Here is a 25,349-nt window from a genome sequence, read left to right as displayed (position 1 = left end):
CTCACATATGAGATGCATTTGCTCCACTCAGTTCATTTTTTAGAAATCGTCTCGAGACCAGAATCAAAACTAAATCTATCAAAGCACATCATACAGGATTTGTGAAGTGCAGCTAATCACCTGCAAGGGTTTCCAGACGCTAGGTTCTTGCTCCTGATGGTGGGATCAGTCGAAAAGCCAGGTCTTGAGTCCCTTTCTGAATTTCAGGAGGGAGGGTGAGGTTCAGAGGTGATGGGAAAGGTTGTTAGATTGAAGTCGATTCCTAAAGCAAACCAGTACCAGCATTCGCAATCTGGATCCTACTTGGTCCTCACTGGCTCTCCCATATGCCCTACACCAACGGCTGTCTTATGTGTGATGAATTTTTGTACTTTCTATTTCCTGGGGGAGCGAAGAGGGAGGTAGAACATTTTCTCCATCTGAGGAAAAAAGTTTGCACAGTGCAGACAGCTGTGTTATTCTTCCTTTTATCACTTGCCTCTCCATTTGTATATTTTTTCTAGAGTGATTGACATCCTGGAAACATCTTGTGGTGTTCCAATCATATTTTATTACTCTCCTTACATAGTACCAGTCTCTTCTGTAATGACAGTACAACCAAAAGGTACCTGTAATGTTAGCGCGCCGCCCTCAACTCAAGTGTGGAATTTTGAGAAGAGGTGAGAACGCAAAGGGAGCGGCAGGTGACCACGACGGCTGAGATGGCGTTTGGTCTGATTGGCAGTTGTTGGAGGTGCCAGCCCTTTATTAATAAGTTTATTTATTCCAAATGATCACCATTGTTTCGATGAGTACTCTGCAGTACTACACCAACCCCTACTGCTCTCTGTGGATGCAATGGGGTGACTGATGACTGATGGCAGTATTTTGGTGCATTATGAGCACAAAACTGCCTCTTAACTGTGGCCTCGAAGGTAGAGTGCAGTTTCTTGGTAAAAGTCTATTGGTTGACACCCATATCTGTATTCTTCACTCCACTCCTTGATTGTGTGCTACGTTTGGTTTACTTGCTTTGTCTATGTGGGAATCCATGTTCCATGTGGATGTTGTCTGTGAAGACAGTGATTGAAATTTCCCTGCTTGAGGGTAAGGCCTTCATTCATTTTTTAGCCTCAGAGCATTAGTAACTACCTAGTAACATGCAAATCACACCCTGATGGATCACTTCTGAGTACACCACCACCACCTCCACACCCTGGTGCATGTGGAGTGCAGTCATTTCTGCCTGGAAAGATCACCCTTCTGTGGATATGTTCAAGCAATTTCCCAGGTTTGCTCTCCTGCTCTGCTAGGTGAGGAAGCCTAATTTAATAATCTTCAAATACACAACTTGGTCTAATAAGGTGGTGAATGCCGATTAGAAAGTGGTACACCTCCTGATAGACTACTGGCAGAAAGTCAGTGATCAATCTTCATACTGCAAATAGACCCGATTCAGGTGGATGACTACCAATTTTTTAAGGGAATAATAGCTCTATTTTGAGGGTCTCTCACCTGAAATTGCCTCCTCTTTAATAAGTCACTGGGGGAAATGCATTTTCCCACTTCACGTTCCTAAAATGTTGGTGTGTACGCTTCTTATGTCCCAAACCCACAGCCTTTGAAACATATTCCGGGACTTGCCTGATGCCGTCCTCCTGCCCCTTGCTATCACCTCTCCAACCTGCCAGATGCTGAACCAACCGCTGCTCCTCTACACTGTGTAAGACAGATGTGACGCATACGGATGATGTTGGCATTGAAGACCCCAATCTCACATTTTCCAATACTAGCCTCTGGTGGGTGATCACCATGAGGGAACTGTTGAGGTCAGCACTGGGCAAACTAGTAGAAATGATTCAAGAAAGGTGACCTAAAGATAACAAACGAGAATCTGGATGGTGTAGCAGGACTGAAAGTAGATTCTTCTGCATGTTTCAAGGAATAGTGGATGGGACAAAACCCGACAGTTGGGGCCACTAATGAAATATGATTTCTCTTGAGTCCTATGCTATAAGTATACTAGATAGAATTATTACAACCTGCAGGCATTACATAAGACATGGTTAGTGCTTGAAAAATATTTATTTTTTTGTACAATGGGCAAGTACCCCAGATGTCTGGCAGTGGTCAGAATCAGTGGTAAAACATCAGTACGGCTGCCTCAGTCATCTCCTTGCTGGCACTCCAGCCCACATGAGTTCCATGCCCATTCCAGTCAAAGGCAGAAAAGTCTCCGCACTGCTTTGGATCACCTTCGGGGACATACCCCCCACTGCCAATGCAGTACTGCAAAAAGACACAGAAGAGACATAAGTGGTGTTCAGAAATAAATTATAGTAAATCAAATTGAGTAGTCTTATCAGTAAACCTTCAGTATTCATACAGTGCTTATTGGTGAACACACGGAAATAAAGCAGATTGTCTAGACTCACACATTCTTCTCTTGGGTAAGCTAAGATTACATCTCTTGTCTTCTAGATCCACAGTTCTTCACCAGGCTATAACTCATGAAAACACCACAGAGGCCCTCATTAAACTTTTGTTTTCTACTATAAATTAAGTTTTTATTTAACCCTAAAGCACCCAAGAAGTGATCACTATACAATGAAAGACTGGAACTGGTTCTCAGTCCCATTCTGCTGCACTCTTGTTGGAATCTGTGAACGAAGTAACCATTCTCAAAGGGTAATGTCAGCTTTCTGTCATACTATGGAATCTTCTTGTTAACTGACTCAAACCTTCACCAGTCATCTTCCAAAAACCATTCTGACTTCATATCCCTGACTCCTCACTTTTATAAAGTCCTTCTCCAGTGCAAACATGGCTCCTCTCTATATGCTTCTCTGTCCCCACCTCTTCTCCTCTATCTCAAACATTCTTCAGTTTCATCAAACGTAGTTCACTTCTTTCACAGCTTCTTTCCAGCATAAGACTGACTTAAAACCAGCAAAGATCTAAAGTGATCAATCGCAAGTCACATGCAGGTCTTTGCAGTGGATGTCTGACTGTAACTTGTGGCCTGCAGTTCAAAGAAAGATCTTTGCAACAGCAATATCTCTCTGTGCTCTCTTATATAAAATGGAAATGTGTAATCTGTGCATTACACATAATACCCCGTAACAGAAACATCAACCATGTGAACTATTTAAAAATTAAAACCCACCATGTAAATTAATCACATGAGGTATTTTACCAGTATTACACCTTGCAAAATAGTTCTCTGTAGCAGGTGACTTACAAACTGTATTTTAAGTTTGCCCATGGATGTAACTAGACTAGCTTTGCCATCACTTTTTTCTAGGTTTCCAATTTCTTTGCTGTGAAAGTTTGAAAAAATATGAAAATAAATATAATAATAATAATGCATAGACTGTCATTAAGCGGATACTTGTGCCCCCTCCCTTTTACTCCATTCTCTCTAGGCTACAGATCCCACACCATAGGTTATAGGTTTCTGGTGTAAATGTGCTCCATTTCAAACACTGGAATTAAGCCATGCTCTCACAGAAATAAGCAGAATAATTTACTTCAACCTACAAAATAATCAGCAAATCACAAGTTTCTGGAACTTTTGTTAGGTTAGAATTTTGATTTGCTCAAGAGAAGGTTTAGATTACCCAAACCAGTACATTCCCTCCAGTACGTACATGCTCAGTGTTACAGCCAGTTGCTTTGACTCCAGAGCAGAGGGCAAATGCAGCCTTCTCAGTGTTAAACACGCGGAACTCAACAAAGCCTCCAATTATTTCCGCTGTTGAAATAATAGGCAACAATGTGGTTAGACAGGAGAATGTTGCAGGAGAAACAGCACATGCTGCATTGCTTAATGACTTATCACAATATATTTGCACTTGAGCTCAACTTTAGTTCTTTCAATGTCTCCTCAACAAACAATTAGGAACGAGGAACATTTTCATTCTGTGGTGTTGCTGTGCCCTGGTCCACCCTGCCCTCTTAGCTGTTCCATCATTCATCTTCCCCTTTGCCTGGTACCATGGTATTTGTATTATTGCTTTGTAATAGCGTTCTTGTGGTGTTATTGTTTTTATCACCAATTGTCATGTTTTGGAGAGACTTAATTTTCAACCTCACGGCTGACGCAGAATACAAATTTAAAATTGAAAATCCAAAATGGGTTGCACATAATAATAGATGAGTAAAGTGTGCAACTTGATAATATGTCATAAATTTCCAAAATCTAGTCCCAACCTGGGCCTGAAGGAAGAGATTTCAAACTCTTTCGATAGCATGTATTAGTACGCTGAGAACGCTATCAATAGTCTGGTGAAGGAGGTGATGATGATGTGATCAAACCTTGATATATGCTTTCCCATCTCTAGGCGCCAGGAAGGTTTTGTATCAGAATGAATGACATCTCAGCAAGTGGTAAGAATTATTATAACTAAGTGTAGAATCAATTCAAGATATTGAGGTACAGTCTGAAACTACGGGAAAAATGAACTGAGTAGTTGTTTAGAACTCCATTAAAATAATAAGAGGCGGCTGTGTTCAATTTATGGACAACCACTTCTTCTGACTCAGTAGGAGAGGATGAAAAGAAGAAAATGCCTAATCAGCCACAGCCTCATCCCACGGACATACAGTGGCATCTTTACTCATTTTTCACGCATTGCAGCAAGGCTACTTGCTGCGTTGTGTGAAAGGGAGAGCCAAAATGCCCCGTATTTGCAAAGATATCGCACATTCCTGGGGTTTCATAGCACTGGATCACTGTGTGCTGCCTTGCGCTAACACAGACATCCTTGCTCCATGGTACAAGGGTGCCTGCGTTGCAGGCAGGATTGTTTTACGCAGAATTCCAACTTCCTACATACACAAGAAAAATCCTTAATGGCATTATCTTCCTCCTACATGTGCTGCAGAATGCAGCATGCATAGAAAGAGAACATAACAGTTGAAATAAAGATTTTTCTCCTAGTTACCACTCACGACGGAAGGAATGGCATTTTGACCCAGTCCCAGGTTTACAAGTCTTTGTAAATCTAGGAATGCACCAAATTCCTTGGGTGGATACATGGAAACATGCATGCTCCACCCTTAGAATCCCTTCCTGACGCTAAGTAACACAAGGCAGGACAAAGCCCTGCCTTGTGTTACTTTGCAGGCCGTTGCGTGGTTTAGTAAATACAAAGGGACGTTGCGTGGCTTAGTAAATCCTAGATAAGGACTTGATTTGCCTTATGATGATTTGGACAAAGCAAGGACAGCACAGGCCCTTAGTAAATCTTGGCCACAGCATTGTTTCTTGTTCTTAATGTAGTACCTGTACTTTTTTCCTAAAATCAAGAAACCTACCTAAAACAGATGGGCATTTATGATTCTGATAGAGATCTAAGAATATGGTACTATAGTATGGTATGATGTTTTTGATTAAACTTCCAGTTTGAAATAATTTCTTTGTATTAGGAAAAAGACAGCAGTGCATAATATGTAGTATAAAGTTTACCTTTTATGATTATGTAATACTAACCTCCATAACAGATTTTTGTAAATGTATATAGCAGTTAATTTTTTGTTTGCTAAAACATAAGCACATCATATCATAGAACTGATTATATAGACCTTAAAATGTAGATCTTGGTACCAATAACTAGGAAAAGTGTCAAGGTTTGATATCAGAATGCTAATAGTGACAGTGCTTAAAGTACAAGACGTGCAGTGATTTCATTTATTTAATTATGACCTTTTAAAAATGCATTGTCTACGGTACTGACAAGAGTAGAGTGAAATTAACTCATCAATCCTAGTGGCTAAGGTGGTAAATTGAGGGATGGGTCGCATTTAACCAGCACACACTTACCTTCACCACTTGGTGAATACAGTTTTTTAGTGCTTTCAGTATCGCCAACGTCGTAGACAATAGGAATTGCTGGGCCGTTATCTTTTGGGCAGCTTCCACTGTTGTATTTTATTGGATATTTCTAAATAAATAGGCACACATCTGTCTTTAAATAACTTGGAAAGTATGCAGAAAGATAGAAGCAGCTGTCTAGAGCTAATTAGAATGGCGTTTTAAATGATGCCTATTACCATGTAAAGGGTCTGAAGATTGCCACCTTCTGATGCCAAGAATCCAGTCTCTGTGTGGTATCGCAGTATAGATGCATTCCGCCAGTCATGCAGTGGGGTATCGTTTGGTACATGCCAGACTGCCAAATTCTTGGCATGGATATCGAAATATCCGGGATTCTATTTGAAAATAAAGAACATAACATGCTCATGAAGCTTGTCATTTCTTCTATACTTGCCAGGCAACATTGATAGAATGATTTTAAACACAGAAAGTAAAATAAAAATATTACTTCCATTTCTTTTTGCAGGTGAACATGGGGATATAGTGGTGATGAAGTAGCCCAGTCAACTAATCCATAACTGTATTACGAATCCTAAGTTGTTTGTTCTCTGCTGTGTTTTTGCCCTATGGCATTTCCTTTATGGAAATATCAAATATAGCCAACATTTACATACAGAGATATTCTCTCACATACATCAAAGTTCACACCATCACACTCTCTCAAACATATTGTGGTACTGTTCATTCTCTGTCACCTCAAAGTGCTATTATGTCCTATGATCACATTAACAATTGGAGGGTCCCTAGAGGATTGGTCATGGAACATTTACTGCTGGGAGGACTACAATGTGGCGTGGTATTTCTGTTATAGGATTACATTGTTTAACCAACACCATTCTCAACCACCACATATGATGCTGAGGAACTCTGAAATCATGTCTTGATGACACAGTTCTTGCTGGTTTGATACATATTATACCATTTCAACCCACAGTAATTTCACATTTGGTTAGAAGGGTAGTGTGAAATAGTTTAGACAACTCTAAAAGTGGCTAAAGTTTGGGATGGGTACACCAGCCCTTGCATTTCTAATTAAATTCCAATTAAACTGTGACAAGATGATTTGGAATATATACTGTTGGCAGGTAATAAAATTTGTTTCACGTTCTGGGGGAGTTGTACAGCACTGTTTATTTTCAGTGGATTTAGGTAAAGCCAAAGGCTTTGCTCAGATAAGTGAAGTCAGTATGGGAGCTACCTTTATAGTTCTAAAAGTAAGAAATATACCTGCAAGTAACCTACGTCCAGCTCCTATTGAACCCATCAAGCATCAATGTGGTCACCACTGCTTGTCATGTAATTCAAACTTGATAGCTCAGCCATCATGCTGGTTGAGCTAGGAACATGGATGCAAACATGGGGGTTCATAAGCATCCCTTGCGGAAGGCAATTGCAATGCCTGCAATAATAGGGATAGTAAAATATTTCTGCCCCTATGATCTCTACTCAGCCTATCATTAGATTGAGCAACACCCATTATTTGATCACTTATTGGTGTCTGGCACAACATATAGGGCCTAGCATTTCCCTTATTCACTGCCACTCAGTTCCTTGACATTCACTTCTAGTTCCTTTTTATTATTCCCTCTTCAGTGATTAAAATATATTTGTTGAAACATTGAAAGTTGTATATCTTCTGTGAACTTTACACCCTTTGTTGTAAGTGTTGGTCTTTCAAATTGAATGACAAATTCTCCACATATCATTTTGTGCTTCAAAGCAATACATTGCCCAAAAACATCTAAAGAATCATTGGTTTGCTCAGGGTTTTCCATCCATATTAACGTTTACTCTCATGAACCACTGGCTTACCCCAAATCAATGCAAAAGAAGTCCACAAAGAATATACCTTGTAGTCATCACTGGTTGCTCCTTCAGGGGCTCCAAAGGTGGCATAGTTTGCCCAGTTGTGATCTCCTTCTGGATTTTTAGGGTTGTTGCCTTGCTGGCTGCTCCAGCGATCCCCTACCGTACATTTTCCAGCCATGTTATTTTCATGCACGCTGGCCACCAAGGTCCAGCCACCTCCATTAGTGGTCATGTCGCAGAATGTCTGGTACACCACTCCATCTTCGGTGATGAGAGAGTATATTCCATCTATTCATAAACAAAGCCCAAAGTCTATTAGCCTACTGAGAAGACGAGCAATGGGAGCAGCAGATAAAAACCATAGGCTATTAGCCAACAGAAAAGCTTGTCAACTGCCATGGATGTATCTCAATAATATAAAGCAAACTTCACAATCACATGCTTACTCTTTTGAATTAGAAGAAAGTATGAAATACATTTTACACTGTTTTTATTATTTCTTCTGCAACTATTAATAAACCTTTAAACTGGTACATTTAATACTAAGGCTACTGCATCTAATTCCACTGACTACATTTCTGTAGCATACATTATCAGGATAAGGTCTCTACTCTCTATCCTACCTGCTACATGTGGTGTGATTAGAAAGCAAGGATTTGAGTTTGGACAATACCAAAGATTAACGTAACCTGACATGTAACAAAGGCTGGTACCAAGCTTTGTTGTCTTTCTCGTTGAACTTCATTGTGGTGGTGCTGAATCAGCATTGATTAGCAAAAATAAAGCAACAACCGATCACACAATAATGGAAGTTATGAGGCGATGGAAGGCTGCAAGCAAAACTCCATCTAAACATTGTACTGCACTAGAAAACCGAACGTCTTATCTCCCGTTCATGAAATCGTTTTATACACCAACATGCTAGGTATATTTAAAGAAGACTGGGTCTAGATTGGTGCCCACAGAAAGACATAGTTGTTTGTGGCAAGCTATCGCCCTATATACCTCATAAATAAATAAATAACCCATAAATAAGTAAATCTTAGCTGACTGATTTGCCTTCATCAAGAGGTTGGTGCTCCTCTAGGATGAGGTAGCTAGTCCCGGCGATATAATCTGTATAAAATTAATGGAATTTCATGCAGTAACTGAGAGGTTGAGGGCAGAGTATCATTTTTGCCACCTCCTACCTCGATGTTGAGATGTTTTCAGTAAAATTAGATTAATAATATTTGTGCAGTTGTAAGAGTTTTAGAAACTAGATCTCCTCACTTTAATAGAATCAGAAGGAAAATCAGTAGGTTTTAGGTACACCATTCTTCCCGCTGAGAGAGATGCAACAAGGCTGCCCTCTAGCTACTATGCTTCCTATTACCTTCGAAGCACTTGTAACAACCATCAAAAACACGAAAGCCCTAATTGTAAGAACCAACAAAATTATTTTTTATGCATTGTTTGTTAATGTCTTCTTATCCATTACAGACCCAGTCACTTCCTCTGAATAGTGTTTATTACTTTGGCCTAGGAGGGAGTAGAGACTCTAAGATACTCTAAAATACTTGTAGATGTTCTGTGCCAGGGTTCTAGTCCAGCCATCTCATTGAACGTGAGCCTCAGTCCCCTTAATGTTGGTCTATGGTAATATAATCTATGGTGGGCTCCCAAAATTTCCATTCCACAGACTGATGAGTACATAATTAGGCATCCAGAAGGCATCTCACCCACGGAGCGTTTGAGCCCATCTCCCCTGCCTAAAGGGCCTGTGTTTGCTTACTGTACAGCCGCGAAACAGGACTAAGGCTATATGTAACATACAAAAGGGATTCCATGAAAAAGACCAACATTATCTATGAAATCTGCTCATATCATATTGCCCAAAGAGGAGCTTGAGCTCTTCTAATTCATCATGGTTCTGCCACAATGAACACCACAAGTTAGAATCAATCAATCAGCCATGCACAGTCACCCATGGGAGTATCTGGACGCTGGGGTGGGATATCTCTGCATAGAGCCTGGTCTTGAGTCTCTTCCTGAGTTCTGCAAGCAAGGGTGCAGTTCGGAGGGGGAGGGTCAGGTCATTCCAGGGCAAGGTGGAGATGTTGGAAAAGAAGCTGCCACTGCTGCAGCTGTGACAGATTCTAGGAGTGTGTACGAGGAGGAGTGCAAGTGTCTGGCGGGTTGGTGGAGGCTTAGTCTGTGGTTGATGTAGGCTGGTCCCTGATTGTGTAAGGCGTTGAAGGCATGTGTGAGGAGCTTGAACTGGCATCTCTTTTGGACTGGAAGCAAGTGGAGGTCTCTGAGGTGGGAAGAGGTGCTAGTGCATTTAGGGTGGTCCAGGATAAGTCTGGCTGCTGTGTTCTCTATGGTCTGTAGTCTTTTGAGAAGCTGTGTGGAGATGCCGGCGTAGAGTGCATTGCCGTAGTCGAGGCAGCTGGTGATGAGGGCCTCATTAATAGTTTTTCTGGTGATGATTGGAAGATTCTGCAGAGCATGTGGAGGGTGTGGAAGCAGGAGGTGACTGCATTGGTTTGCCGCTTCATGGTCAGTTCACTGTTGAGGATGATGCCAGGGTTGCGCTCGTGGTCTGTGGGTGTGGGAGTGGGTCCGAGTTTGGCTGGTCACCAGCTGTGTTCCCAGATGGATGTGTTTTTCCTGAAGATCAGCACTTCTATTTTGTCAGAGCTGAGCTTGAGGCAGTTTGTTTTCATCTAGTTGGCTAACTTGGTCATGGTGTTGAGTAAGTTTGTTCTTGTGGTGGTGGGGTCTTCAGTGAGTGAGAGGTTGAGTTGGGTATCTTCAGCGTAGGATATGAAATTGAGACCTTGGGATCTGACAATGTCCACCAGGTTGGTCATGTAGATGTTGAACAATGTTGGGCTGAGGAATGATCCTGGAGGTATGCTGCATATGTATGTGGGTGCAGATGTCAAATGAGGCAGCTCTACAGTTTGAATGCATCCTGTCAGGGAGGAGGCTATCCATTTGAGGGCATCCCTTGGTATGCTGATGCTGTGGAGTCTGTTGATGAGGGTTTGGTGGGAGACTGTGTTGGAAGCTGAGGCTAGGTCTAGGAGGATCAGGGCAGCGGTCTCCGTGCAATTGAGGAGCACTCTGATGTCGTCCGTGGCAGCAATGAGTGCAGTCTTGGTGCTGTGGTTGGTGCAGAATCCTTATTGGTAGATTTCCAATAGGTTGTTTTTTTCCAGATAGTGATGTGTTGATTGATGGCCTTCTCAAGAACTTTGGCAGGGTAGGGGAGGAGAGGGATAGGTCTGTAATTTTTGAGTCCGCTGGGGTCTGCTGTGGATTTCTTTAGGAGGGTTCTGACCTCTGCGTGTTTCCATTTGTCTGGGAAAACTGCTGAGGTGATAGAGGAGTTTAGGATGTTGGTGAGCTGAGTGCTGATGTGGTTGGTTACGAGGTTTGTCTGATGGTGGCGGCATGGGTTGGTTGGTGCCCCATTGTGGATGGATGACATGATGGTGGATGTGCATTGAGTTGTGAGAGGTTCCATGAGGTGATCGTTGGTGTGCGCTGGTGGATGGAGGGAGCTGAGATTGGAGATTGTAGGTGGGGGGTCGAAGTTTTTGTAGATAGTGGTGATTTTGCTGTGGAAGTAGTCTGAGAGGGTGTTGCAGAGTTCGTGGGAAGGGTGGATGTGTTCTCTGTGGCTGTCGGGTTGGAGTATTCCTTGACTATTCTGAAAAGTTCTTGGTGTGGTTGGCTGCTGGATCAATACAGGCAGTGGTGGCAGCTCTGTTGGCTTCCTTGATTTGTTGGTGATATTTGCTGAGGGCTGCTTTGTGGGCAGCTCTGTCGGATGACTTTCTGGTTGATCACCATTGTTTCTGCAGTCTGTAATAGTCTATGATACAAGTGAAAAGTCAAACCAATATTTGCATTGTCTAGACAGAGGGAAAACAAGGAGATTGATTTGGCACCATATTGGACGGGATTGCATAATTTAATATTAGCACTGACAATGTCAAATTGATGCACACAGGAAAGAAAAGTATTGTGAAACTGTGCGTGATTGAGTAACCTGCTTCGATAAAGAATATGTTGGCAGACAAATTTCAAACAAAAGTGTAACAGGTCTGGAAACTGAAGTCCAAATTCTGTTCGTATTCATTAATGATAGTATATTGCACAGCAGCGGGATGCTATTTTGCCCTCACAACAACCACACTTAACCTCTTTTGAAATTTCAAAAAATATATATATTTTTCTAAACACAATTTTTGTAGCAATTGTGTTTCCTTTTAACATCTGTCTTGTTGCTCACAATTGTGCAAATTTGTTCTAGTTGTAATGATGGCTTTTGTGACTGGAGCCAGATGTACGAATATCTGGTTGCAAAATACTGGCCGCAACTTGCGACCTGTAAAGATTTTTAAGAACTGACCATTGAACTAATAGGTTGATTCTAAAACAAAATCGAATCATAGATATATCTTGAGCTGTTCACTGCTATTGCAAGCCACTGCCACAATGCCCTTTTGTTTGTATTGAGACACCAAGAAACAATTGGTCTAATAAAAGTATTATTACTGACTAATTTGTGCCTGTTCCTGCTCTTCCTAGTCGTAGCAGAGAAGTCTGCTAAAGAATTAGTATGTGTTCTGTTGGCTGTAGAAGGGACCCTGTTGATAGCAAATTGTGCTGCTTTATGAAGAGGCAGCCGAGGTAGTAAACAAACTTTATTCAAAGTATGAATTGCACATGCAAATGACTCAATGTTATAACGTTTGTTTTACATTCTTAGGCTGTGTCCATGGAAATGTTTATTTGAAGTTTATTTAAAAACCAGCATAAGGACATCTAAGCATTAATTTTACCACTCATGTGAGCCATTGTTTATTTGAATGTAGTGGGATGTGCACGAGGCTCTTTAACTTTGTGCTCTGTGCACAGTGCACTGTTCTAGTGCATTTTCCAACTTAGTGGAAGCATATGGAGCAGTGAATGTTCTTTCGACCAACTGCTATTATAGGGGTTTATACAAGTGTTGTTGCTCAGTATCGCGCCGTGTTTCAGCACCATAAGGTTGAACCTTCATTTTGACATGGAGGAAGTAGGAATGAGAGTCACACTTGATTATCCTGGGACTGTAGCATGAAATTACCCTAATTTAGTGCTCCGGTTCAAAATGGGTCTGTGCGCATTCTTTTCCTGAAATTGCACTGCTTGTAGTAAAAACTGGGGAAAACAGAGCAGTCATTGCCTCTTTGTGTTTCTGAAATGTATTGTCTGCAGCTCATGCACTAACTTGTAATTGTTCTGAATTAAGGATTGTGCTAACAGCAGCACAGTTTCACCAAACCAGTTCATTAACCTCTTCCAGGCTGTTCACGGACACATTGATTTGGAAGGGATTTGTATACACAGTGATCTTTGCTGCCATAACACTGATAAGTGCTTTCAGAAAGCAAAACTCCATGACCCTCTCAGGGAAGGAGGAGGAGGAGGATGATACAATGGAGATGCTGCTAGATTGGTCCGAGTCACTGCTCAGAGTTTAGGTACCTATGCCTAAGAGCCACTACCCAGCAACATGCAGCAAACTATGAGCTGGGGCCACACTAAGTAAGCCAGGCTCCCAAAATAGGAGTGAAATAGCTTCTAGGGTTCGTGGGACTCTGCTGATGGTCACAGTTTATCATGACCCAGTTCGGTCACAGTAGGATCACTCATCATAGGAAAGAGCTTAGAGGTACAAGGTGCACTTATACTGTTTAACACCAGAGTGCACCAAAGCAGTAAACGTTTAGCAAAATCCTGTGTTTTCCAGGTTCCACTGTAATTCAAATATTTCCTTTCGTACAGTTTAATTGGTTACAATCGTTCTTATATGAAGACAAGAAACTCTCAAAATAATACATGTAACAAGTTATCAAAGAGACCCTGAGAGACTGATTGGCACCTACCTGATCTTACTTGTAGAAGCCATAGGACACTAAAATGCTCCATACTTTTAAAGTATCAACCCCCCCTTGTCCTGATTGTTTTTGGGCTTTGCCTATTAGGTATATTGGGAACAAACTATTAGTTTAATCTCATCAGTTCCATGAAAGGACCTAGTAGTCAGGGGGGACCATGAAATGCACTAGATAAGCAAAGAAGAATACTTCTCATACAGCTCAGTATAGCACATGACTGTAAGATTAGGGGCACTCTAAAAATATAGACCTTTGTCATGCCTCCGTGTTCGGCACCTATGATGTTAGGTTTTAGTTTTAGATAGATAGTTGTATACATTATATAGCTTTTCTTAGACTCCATGAGGGTGTACAAATTGTACTGTCTGATGCTACACAATTTGCTCTATCCAGCTGTTTTTCACTTGGTTTGGTCACTCGATATTCCATCTTTGACATTGCAGACTATGATTGTGTGGAGAAATACCTTTGTTTCCTGGTGTTTCCTCATTTCAACATTCACCATGAGAACAGCTACAGGATTGTGAGCAATGCAAAGAAAAATAATATTTGAAGAACGTTGTCCTCCACAGTGGCAATATTTGTATTTAGCTGTTGAGGTGACTGGCCTTGTGCAGCACATATAGGAGTGTTGGTTAAGCCACACCAGGTCTAGTTCTACATTCTGTAACATGGTAACGATACTTAGAAGGAAATTGGATTGGTGACAGGAGGTCTGCTTCAGTTCTGTTCTGACTGGGGATATGTTAAATTAGAGTCTGAATCTTGTGCAATGACATATTTACTAAACATCTATTTACACACCAAGATTCAGTTTATGCATGAGCATTTGTGTAGCCAAGCCAGAAGTTTACCATAACCAGGCTTCTCCAAGGAGTAGTTAGTGAGCTCTTGGTAGTCCTCCAGCTACCTATGATGAACCTCTCCTGGGTTCATTCCAGCCTACTAAATTAGATGCTTTTGCTTGGTTGAACTAATATATGCATACCAAAATTGAGAGAGTGTATTTGAGACGAAAATGATTGTATTTTCAAAACTCATAAACCAATGTTGGGAGAAAAATGAATGAATTTCCAAAATATATTTAAAGCTGATATTTGATCGATAAATCATGTGGCCTTTGATGAACGTACTAATAGTATCTTGAAGTTGGGGGCATCACATCTATGGCCATTACTTATTACTCACATAGAAGCATTCAAAATTGTCAAAAGCCATTTTTACATTAATGCATGCAACTCTGCCCGATGAACGGAGGTGATCACTGTAGTAGTCTTGCACATGGTAGTCTAATGTAACCTTGTCTGATATCTCTATTATGACACTAATATTAGTAGCTTGCCATGATTATCACTGAAAAGTAGTAGCTGTTATTACCAAAATGGTTGGAGATCCCTGACTTAAACCCACTTGCAAGCCACCATAGCTTTATCAACTGGGTCACCCTATTCATAGTGGAATATTTATTTGCTTTACTCAAATTACCTCTGTCAACCTCACTACACTATGTTGCTACTCTTGAGAACAGCTGGAACTGAACTACATATCTGTCAACAACAGAGATGAATTTTCTCTCCTGTGAAAGGTAAGCTTCATCTTCCTTGAATGATTGCCTTGGTGTTGTACCACAGTACCTAGCTGAAATGTCGCCCTACAGGTATATCAAGAACATAATATTGACTCAGGAGACCCAGGAAGGAAGGTACACTGGGGGAGTAGTGGCTGCAAAATTAAGGAATAGGCAGCTTGACACAAACAAGATGCATTGATGGGACTGCAGGCAAAAATCCAAAGTTGAATAGTGATTTTAATTCAACAGTCTGGAAGTAAGTAAATCAGAATACTGTGATTCAAAGGATCCTTTCTATTCAGAAAAATTGACCCCATCTTGATATCTGATGCCCTCCTCAAAGGTGTGCCAACTCGAAACTTCAGATCTCCATATAATTTCTCCTTGGGTCATGCCAGTGGTGACAGCCTTCACGGCTAAGGAATTAATGGCTAAGGAATACATATTCTGTCCTTTTCTCCATTTCCTGATCTCTATCTTGGTGAAGTGATCTGGAGAATGTTGATGCTGGCAGGTAGTCATATGACAAAAGGAGTCAACCCTGCAGAGTTCATCCGCCTTGTTTCCTTGCAACATGCCTACAGATATCAAGGTTTCAATGTTTGCCCTATCTATACAACAAGCTACCCTGGCCAGTGACTGGATCCTTGCTTTGCCTTGCAGTTTTGAGCAGACCTACCCTAGATTACTTGCTATCCCTTTCTCATGTGTGGGATGGAAATCTGACCTCCAAACAGTCCTGTATAATAATGCATCAGTAGTAAGGGCACACACTTTTTCCTCACCCTAAGCTCTCCAGGGTAAATTGTCAAATGTAATGCAGTGCTCTTCAGAGCACCTAGCAAGAGTGATAGGGTCCCATTTTAGTGACAGAAGATATGAACTATGGCACAAGTGCAGGTCCTGACAAGTGGTTAAGTGCGACCATTTAAGAAATTACGAGCGTATAGGGTTCCACTTGTGCCATTAACTACAAGCTCACTCATACAGGTACCTAGAGAGTAGCTTACAGAGCATTACCGGATTTCTCTTAATAGCATCTCATATTGCCAACTGGTAAAGAGTAGGATGAAAAATGTTTCTCTTTGCCAGCTGGAAATATTTTTGTTCCAGAGGTAACCTCAGACATGGCTAATGGTCCTTCCTTAACAAGAATAAGACTGAAATTTGGCCCTGCATCACTTACAATAAGTAGTCACACTAATGTTTAGTCATAATCATAAATTCACAAGTGGTCAGTCAATCATAATAATTAGATTTTTTACACGCACCTTTAGAGCTTAATTAAGAATTGTATATTTTAATATGATCCAGAACTAGCTCTAAAGAAAAAAAACAGCATTCCTACTGGAAAACTGAATTTGTTAAAGATGAAATGTAGGTATTACAGTATGGGGCACATTCATAAAGGCATTTCGGAGGTCATCGAGTAATGCTCCTGCAGAACTCTTAAACACACTATTACATGTCTTTCTGCATTGGCCATCTAAAATCGGAATAGCATGGAAATCACATGCAAGTGGTATCCCTACAAGCAATTTGCCATTGTTGCACTTTAACCAAGAGGAAGTTGGACATTCAGGCAGATTCACAAAAGAGTACTCCTGAAGAGCTACTTCCATTACTCATTGATGCTTTTCTGAATTGACCTCTAGGGAGGACCTACAGTTGAAATAGACCACTATGATGGGGCTTGTGCAAATGTGGTTTGCACTTGCATACCTTTCCATAAAAGGACTTCAAATCGCACATTACCTTATATATTAAATAAACACACAGTATGCACTTGAGATCTTATATACACAAGACAAAGGCAAGACTCTCTAAGAGGCAAGGTTAGCTGTTGGGGACTTAAGGTTGGATTAGTTTGCATGTTGGCTTTTAGAGAGTTAAACTACTATTGGCTTGGCTGCTTGCATGTTTACCACTTCAGTAGCAGACTTTTACAAAGGTGCAGTGCAAGTCAGATTGTATCATTGTTATTTTCTCGCCATCCATAGATTGCCAAATGATTTTTAAAGTACTGTATCAACTCATTTTTGTAAAGTACTAACATTTCACCTTTTCTATGCAACAAAATGTGTAAAAAATAAATGTTTACAAATCTGACGACTATGGGCTTTATATAGAGTTTAGGGGACAGTTCTACATCACAGACATATTACGGTGCATGGACATCTGCCATAAGTGCACTATAGCCAATGGCTCTTGTAGTACGATTGACACAATATCTGTTGAAGTTTGACAGAGTGCCCCATCTGCCAAACTGTAAATGAGGCCCTGTACTTAGCTGATTAAAGATCCTAAGTTGTTTATAGTTTTTGCCCGTAGCACTCGGGTTAAGCTACTTTGTGATAGTAAATGCAAAAGATATCTTCCTTGAAGTAATAATATTCAGTTAATTGACATGTCATTGTGAGAACAAAGATCACATTAAAGTGGTCATGCTTACTTGCACTGTAGTTACTTTCCTCGTAACTCAGATATAGATGTGATAAGAGAATTATTTCCACAAAAGTATGTCATTTGATGTATTTTACCCACCTTTGCTTGCAGGGTTCTTTACTTTGATTTCCTTGCAACTATGGCTGAACACCCGGCAACTGTTCAGAGGGAAGGAATTTGGGTCGTGCGTGTGGCCATGTATCTCATCTGGGCCATGGCTGTGGTCGTGACTATGGTCATGGTTGTGACCATGGTCATCAGCTTTGGTGTCATCCCACCTGGCCACCAAGTCTAGAATGGCAAGCTTCTTCACAGTGAGAGGATCGTAGATATCTGATCAAGAAGGGTATTGCAGGTCAGTGACAAAGATTCAGGCAATAAACTGCCAAAAAGCGAACAAAGACTGAAATCCTGCTCAATACAAATATAGTAAACTGCATCAACTTAAAACGAATGTAAACATTAGGTTAAAGTAATAGCTATTTAAGAAGTTCCTTCAAAAATATCAAGCATTAAAACTGTGAAAGAGGGACCTAGGGGTTATATCTGGACAACAGCTTCATGACAAAACTGTTACTTCAATGCATCACAGTCATCAGTATTCCTAATATTTCCTATATAGTGCAGTGTAGGAGAAAAGTGTGTGTGTGTATATAAATCAAAACTCAAGTAGTCTTCTAACAAGGAGGTTTTATTCTGTACTAACAGGAGATAAAGGAAGAAGTGGAAGTACATTAATTTTTGTAATGGTCAGGCTTACATGAAAGTGAAAAATGTATTTATTTAATTTGTATTTATTAAAAAATCGTGGATGTAAATAGATCTGAAACTTCAATGTTGTAATATTGTTATAAACCAATATTTAGACAATCATAAAAGCTCTAATTACATAGAAATGTTATAGTGATCCTGTGCACCAAGTGTTTAATAAGTCATAACATTTCCTGCATAACACGGAAATCCATGTACTTTGCATGTGCCCCACCATTACTGTTGATTTCCATCTTTGGATGTTGGATCTCTCCTATGAGCTGAAGACTGTAGAACAGGCCCCAGCTCCATGTAGTGTCTAAAAACAGCTTGTCCAGATTACGGTAAGAGTTTGTCATTCCCCAAACTGTGTTCATTTCATCAGCTACCTACTGCATTGAGACATACTTCCCTTTGCAGAAGACATATCTACCTGTTTAGCACAGTTGTTACTTGCATATTAATTTGGATATCAGGCTTGGTAATTCAACTTCACAACTATTTTCTACATGTTCTTTGGCTGCAATGCTTTAATTTGTATTCACATGTAAAATTTTATTTTTGCGACGTTTGTATCCTGGGATACCACACCTCTAATCCAACTGTAGTGGTCTACTAGGTACTAGTTTCAGTTCACACCACTTGTGACTTTGATGAGAACATCTTTATAAAAAATTCAAAGAAATCTGACATAATAATGTGAAGAAGAGGAGTAGGTTGTTTGGTAATATTGTCAAAACATTTGTGATCAAAAAGTGTAACGATTTACTTTTTTAACATTGAGGGCTTTGACAGTCAAAACAACTCATGTGCTTAGCAATTCTTCTTGAGACAGTGTTTGCAAATCATGCTGGAGTTCCTTTAAAAATTACCAAACTAAACTGGTTGGCAACAGTTAGGTGTGAGAGAGAAGAAGCATCTCCTTAACCATAGAATTCTCCCACTCCCATTTTGAACTTTGGAATCCAAAGCACACAGGAAGATTCTTGTAGCAGCAAAACACAGGAAGTACATCTCTTGAAGTATAACAGGAATTTTAATGTTTTCAAACTTTATTCAATCTCAGGCAAATAACTATATTCATTAGAGAGTTGAATAAATAATATTTATTTTCCTGCCCTAGGCACCAGGTCTGCACTAGGGTACATCTGGTTTTCTTTAATACACGTTGGCCCAACCGTGGGAACTGGGGGCCATGTGGTCATTTAAAAAACCCTCAAAATTCAAATGTGTAGGAGCACATATACGGGACTACTTTTACAACTGTTTTGTCAATCAGGCCGAATAATGGCAATAAGCATTGTCTCAGAAACACAGACTGAAAAAAACCTAACATACTTATGTAAATATTTTCCTGCAATATTGCAGTCTATTTTAACTTTCCAAATTTAGCCACACTCATTTCCTGTCTCTCATGGGATAGGGTTCACTTACTATTCAAAACCCAGTCTCAGCTTATTTAGGGAAAGTGCCTTAATATTGGATTTAGGTGCATGCCAATATTTTTATCTTGTTAAATTTGTGTACTGTAGATAATTTGGAAGACAGTGGTTTGAATCTGTGTTTGCAGTCTATGCTTTTCCAGCTTTTTTTCACGGGACCCTGAAAGGAAACTCAAGATGTCCTTATTTATCCAAGGCCAACTTAGTGGATAGTCTTTGAGTGGGCTTTTTGCTATTTAACTTGGGCAAACTATTTCCTAAAAAAGATAACATCTTCACAATAAGCAACATCAAAAGATAATAATTCAATGACCCCACCCCAGATCAAGTTGCTTATAACCAAGGTCTGTGTAATCCTAAAACACATTTGTAAATTTAGCTTACCACAAACATAGTGGGCCAAAGTCAGTGGCAAGAGGATAGGTAGAAGCAGGCAGAGTGTCTTCATTTTCCTTCAAGTAAAAGAAAGGGGAGATATAGTCATTGAGGCATGGATAGCCAGCAAGGGCAGTCAAATCATTCCCACTTGTACTCATTAGTCTCATCAAACATTTTTGCTTACATTTATAACCTTCTGTATTCTCGCTACTAAAATGTTTCTATGAATGTTATAGAATATACTTGTTCAATTATGTTTCTTTTAAATTTCTTTCTTTTAATGTCAATGAACACCAAACTCAAGTCCAACTGTTTAAAAAAAAGTGGACTTAGGTTTGCCTCAACCAAGGAATCTGAAAATGAGTGCCCTATTACAATAACCTTTGCTGTATTCCTTCGAGTACCTTTTTTTCAATGTCAGATCCCATTTTCCAGTTCCTTTCTATGATGTATATTTTAATGTCAGAACACACCTCTGAAAGGAATTAAGGAGAAAATAATGTAATCTTCTATTTTTCTACTCTCAATTCTCTTTTCTCTGTCGTTCCATACATATAACTAAGCACAGTTAGCAAAACACAGGTAATGTACTCTGTATGTGCCATTATAATTTAAAAAAAATCTGATATTGGCCTCTATAGACGTATGCTTATGTTTCAAGAAGATTGAGACTTTTTGGAATTCTAGGAATGCCCCCACTTTCCCCTTGGCAGTTTGGAAAATATTTTGGGAATCCAAGTATATTTCAATGTGAATGCGAAAACTTGTAAATGTGCATTTACGAGTATGTTCCTCCCAAGTGCAATTTCACACTTTCTAACATTTTTCTTTTTTTTCAATGGCGAAAAAATTATCATTGAGAAACCCCTTACCTTACAAGCCACAATTTTAGAAATGTTTCCTTCCCCAAATTACCCCATTAAGAATTTGTACCCGCACTTTGCAGGAGTAAATCCATGCCTATCTCCAGGATGACCCGTTTGGATCACAATTTGAGTGTGATGCACTTAATCAGTTCAAGTGTTTATCCAGTTTGTTATTTTAGTGCACATTCTAAATGTAGGTTCACCAGTTAAGGACCCAATGTTTATTTGATCATGCATTGCACAATTTTGCAATGTATGCCTCTGCAAACTGCTAAAGGGACTCACACTGGTTTTGTCAATTTCTGTTATGTTAACTCAATACTTAAAAATTAAACAACAATGTTGTCATTTAAAAACTTAAATTTTTGAATTAATTTTGTGTTTATTCCACTTCTTTTTCAAATCCATTCAATCTCGGAAGTAGACATATATGTTTAAACACAAGTAGCTGCTTCAACTCCTACATCCTCAATGCCCTTCATGCACCAATCATGCCCTTCATCATTAAATAACAACTTTCAATGAATAGACATTATTTGTGAAAGGAAAGTCATTAACATTGAAATATACAGTTCTACACCAGTTTTGTTGTGAGTGAACATAGTGGTATAAAAGAGTTTTTCTTCAGTGAAAGCTATATAAATTGGAAATCAAGTGAAGCTGGAAACTTCATACGTGTATCAATGTAAAAGGAGATGGGCGCATTAGATGAGCTTGGTACTCCTCAGCTGCCATCACATTCGAGTATATAAAGGAAAAAGAAGAATGAATGCGAACATTTCCTCACTTTCAAATATTTTTCTCTACCTGTTCCTTGTGGAGGATCTGAGATGGGCTATTAGATGCTGTAATGTATTCACTACCATATTAACTCTACCCTTTTTTAAATTGTCAGTTTGTTTCTCTTTTTGTTTTTTTTATTAATCATCAGCCAAGATCCGTATTGGATCAAAGTTCTGCTGGCAGACTATAACACACATGGCTGGCCTGGCTCCTTTCCTCAGAAGAGAGACTAGATGATATAAAAAAAAACACAGGGCTTGATTCACTATATATATAGAAATGTAACATACACCCGCAGGCTTACCTGTATGTTTTGGAGTTACCATCATAGGATGTATTTTATCATGTAAATTTAAGCCCCTTGCAGAACTGTAAATTTAGTGCTGCCTTACCTACATTGAATTCACAAAGAATTTCCAGACGTGCTTCTGCAAACATACAACTATTGTAAGTTTCTTGTACTATTGGAGCCTTTCATGAATTTTAGAGCTTTAGAAATCTGCCATCATGTAGGAGTTTGTATACCTGCATGTTTAGATTCACAAACATTTTAGTGAATTGTGTTCCATCACTGGTTTTGGGGAAACTGATGATGTCACAGTCCTCTGGCGTATTCACAAGTGAAATCAGTAACACCTAGGGGGAAACCCCCGTTGTTAAGCATGACTTCCATAGGAAGCCTCTATTGTTAACACCAGATTCAATCTGGTGATTCCCTGATATGACATATCAACAGTTGATAACAATACTCTTTACCTAATGTTGTTATGCATGAAGGCCTTCTAGGCCAGGCTCGGAGGGCTGAGAGCTTCTCAGTGCAGCGGTGCTTGTCTGCTTTGTGTGAAAGCACAGCTGTAGGAGGTGGGAGTGAAGGCAGTGAAGATTTTTGGGGTCAGTCAAGGATGGCAGGTAAGGTAAATTTTGCACATTTGTGTCAGGAAGGCGAGGCCATGTTATGTGTGCCCGCTTACTGCCCGTGTAGCAGTTGAAAGAAAGAGCAGATGATTTTGGAGGCCAGAAATAACATAAAATTATAGGTGGGTAAAAGGTGAATTCATGGGAAGTTTTTCACTTTTGGGGTCTGAGTGACATCATAGACAAGTCAAGCATTGCTCTTGTTCGCTATAAGAAAACATCCCCATAATTCTCTGTTCCACATCTATAATTCTATTTACCAACACTGATTATGAGTGTGCGCCCTACCTATTCTGGCCATTGGTAAGGAGTGATAGCTACTCTTAAGAGCAATAAACTCCAAGATACACGTAGTAAAGTGTCTTGGAAAAGTTTGTGAATAGTCACAAACTGGAAATTCACCTTTTTCCATGCATTCCCTTCCCTGGAAAGCCCACTCTTACACTTGGGAGCACATTTACTCCTCTCACATACTTTAAATAATACTGGTGTAGTACTGTGAGTGAGTATAATATGAATGATTTATGAGTTCGTATTCACAATTTGTAAAAGTGAATCTGTATCAATAACTCTTGATTTTGGATACCTATGAAGAAGTAAGGCGTGTAAATGGCTGTGTGTTCCATGCTGCTGTGTTTGGCCGCCTTAAAAATAACCACCTCCAATCATTGTAAATGGCAGTTTCTGCAGGGTTGTGATGATGTGAAACACTCATAACACTTGAATGATAATTCCTGGTTGGAGTGGTTTCTTTAACAAATAGTGTATCTCTCAACCATTCAAAACATACTCCCACAAACACACAGAAATTGTGAATGATTAACAAACTTAAGATGCGGGAATTAGACCTACTCCAGTAAAAGTTTATAAGGTACATAATCAGAAATTCTGCAACTACAGAGTGAGGTAGACATGTAAAAATGTGCAGGTGATCTCTTTGCATAATGTACTGAAGCCAAGAGTATATTACATTTAAATTTTAAAAGATGATAGCCTGTGAGGATGTCAGAAGAATGCTTAAGGATATAAAATTGAAATCTAGATAACAACAACAAAGTACTAACTCCTGTAGATTTCACAAAGGATTAGGTCTTGGCATAAACGAAGGTCTTGGTTTACGAAAATAGACATGCATCACAATGATCTTTGACATTGGGCCAGAATGTGGTGTTACAGCCAGAGCTGCCGACTTTGTAATGAGGTACAAGTCTCAGTGTCAGCCCAACATACTGTGAATCTGTGAACTCCACTTACTCTACCTGTGTCTATAAAAATGATTCTGACTTTGTGTAATGTAACTGATGCTCAGGTAAAGCACTTCAATGCCCCTTGGCCACGTTTGCCTTATATAAAACTACAAAAATGCAAAGAGAATATAGTATTCAAACAATGCATCTTGTACCCCTATGTCACATTCACATGGTTGTAAATGACATAAATTGAAAACACCTGCATTATTGTGTTTATTTTATACTTTCTGCATATGTCATATTTCTGATGTTGGTAAAAAACCACTGGTCAACTTTTGATTAGGAGGTTGCTCCTAGAAATGTAATTGCAATATTACCTCCAGATTGAGTTGCTTCTGAAAAAGTGTTTTATGTGTGGTAACTTTATAGCACATTGTTTCTACTGTGTTACCTTATAATGGGACATGTATTTCCTCTGTCAGCTGAGGCACAATAATTACATCATACATTTGGTGCCATCATAAAACCTACAAAATCTCTTAACAGCAAAAATGTGAGGTGATCTGACGACAGCACATTTTTGGAGTGCTACACATTATCACTGCAAGAGACTAATTATATCCTAAAAAGTTGTTTTTCTATTATATGAATAACCTCCAAGTGCTGCATCTCAATGAGTGGCACTGTCAAGTTGCCAAATCTTGACTTTTCATAGTTGCACCTCAAAGGATTATGTTAGCTGGGGTCTTAAGAATCAGGCTTGATCGACTCAAACCACTTCCAATGAAAAATCACTAAGTTATAATGTTTGCCTTTGACAAACGACAATGTGATTGGTTGTTGTTATAATATATAGTTTTGTAAGACTGGTGTGTGTGGGTGGGCTCTGGTCAGTTTCTTGTATGGGGTCATAGAATGTTGGTGAGTGACCGTGTGGCTCGGTTATCAGAAGGAGTGGATGCTGCTCCCTGTAAACGAACTGTTCAACTAACTCCAGGTGACCAAAAATAAATCATCAAATAATAGCTGAACCACGTCAGGATTGTTTCTATTGACACTGCAAGGTAGTCTTTTGTAAAGTTGAATGTATGGATTGTGAAATCTGGGTTCAAAAGCGCAGAATATGTAGAACATTTAATGTCAGTCACTGAAATTTAGTTTGGTAGGTTATAGAAAAATGAAAACAGAAGTGGCAAAATCACAAAGAAATGACAAATTATACTGATAAATATGTTTTTTTAAAAGCGCCATTGAAACCTACCTCTCTTCACTTTTCCAGCTGTAGATAACTGGCTTCACTTGCTCTCCCCAGCTATAAACTGTTCCCCTTCTTGCCTCGAGCCTTTTTAAGGATCAAAGCCCAGGTGGTTAACACCTCCGTATTTCCCTCAAGTACTTTTCCATT

The 25,349-nt window shown here is 39.7% G+C and overlaps 1 protein-coding gene across 1 annotated transcript; it reads right to left on the bottom strand.

Moving 5' to 3' along the window:
* Positions 1–2,045: 2,045 nt before the first annotated feature.
* On the bottom strand, positions 2,046–25,349 carry LOC138268531 (intelectin-1b-like). The gene is made up of 8 exons (XM_069218254.1): positions 25,206–25,349; positions 20,197–20,264; positions 17,720–17,953; positions 7,707–7,954; positions 6,034–6,192; positions 5,804–5,924; positions 3,630–3,733; positions 2,046–2,268 (listed from the first exon to the last, which is right to left on the bottom strand). Exons 2-8 carry the CDS (start codon positions 20,258–20,260, stop codon positions 2,116–2,118), a joined length of 1,083 nt encoding a protein of 360 aa, XP_069074355.1. The 5' UTR covers positions 20,261–20,264; positions 25,206–25,349; the 3' UTR covers positions 2,046–2,115.

Source organism: Pleurodeles waltl, chromosome 12 (genome assembly GCF_031143425.1).
Source record: "Pleurodeles waltl isolate 20211129_DDA chromosome 12, aPleWal1.hap1.20221129, whole genome shotgun sequence".
In the NCBI taxonomy this organism is placed as follows: Eukaryota; Metazoa; Chordata; class Amphibia; order Caudata; family Salamandridae; genus Pleurodeles; species Pleurodeles waltl.
This window is presented reverse-complemented; position numbering and strand designations above follow the sequence as displayed.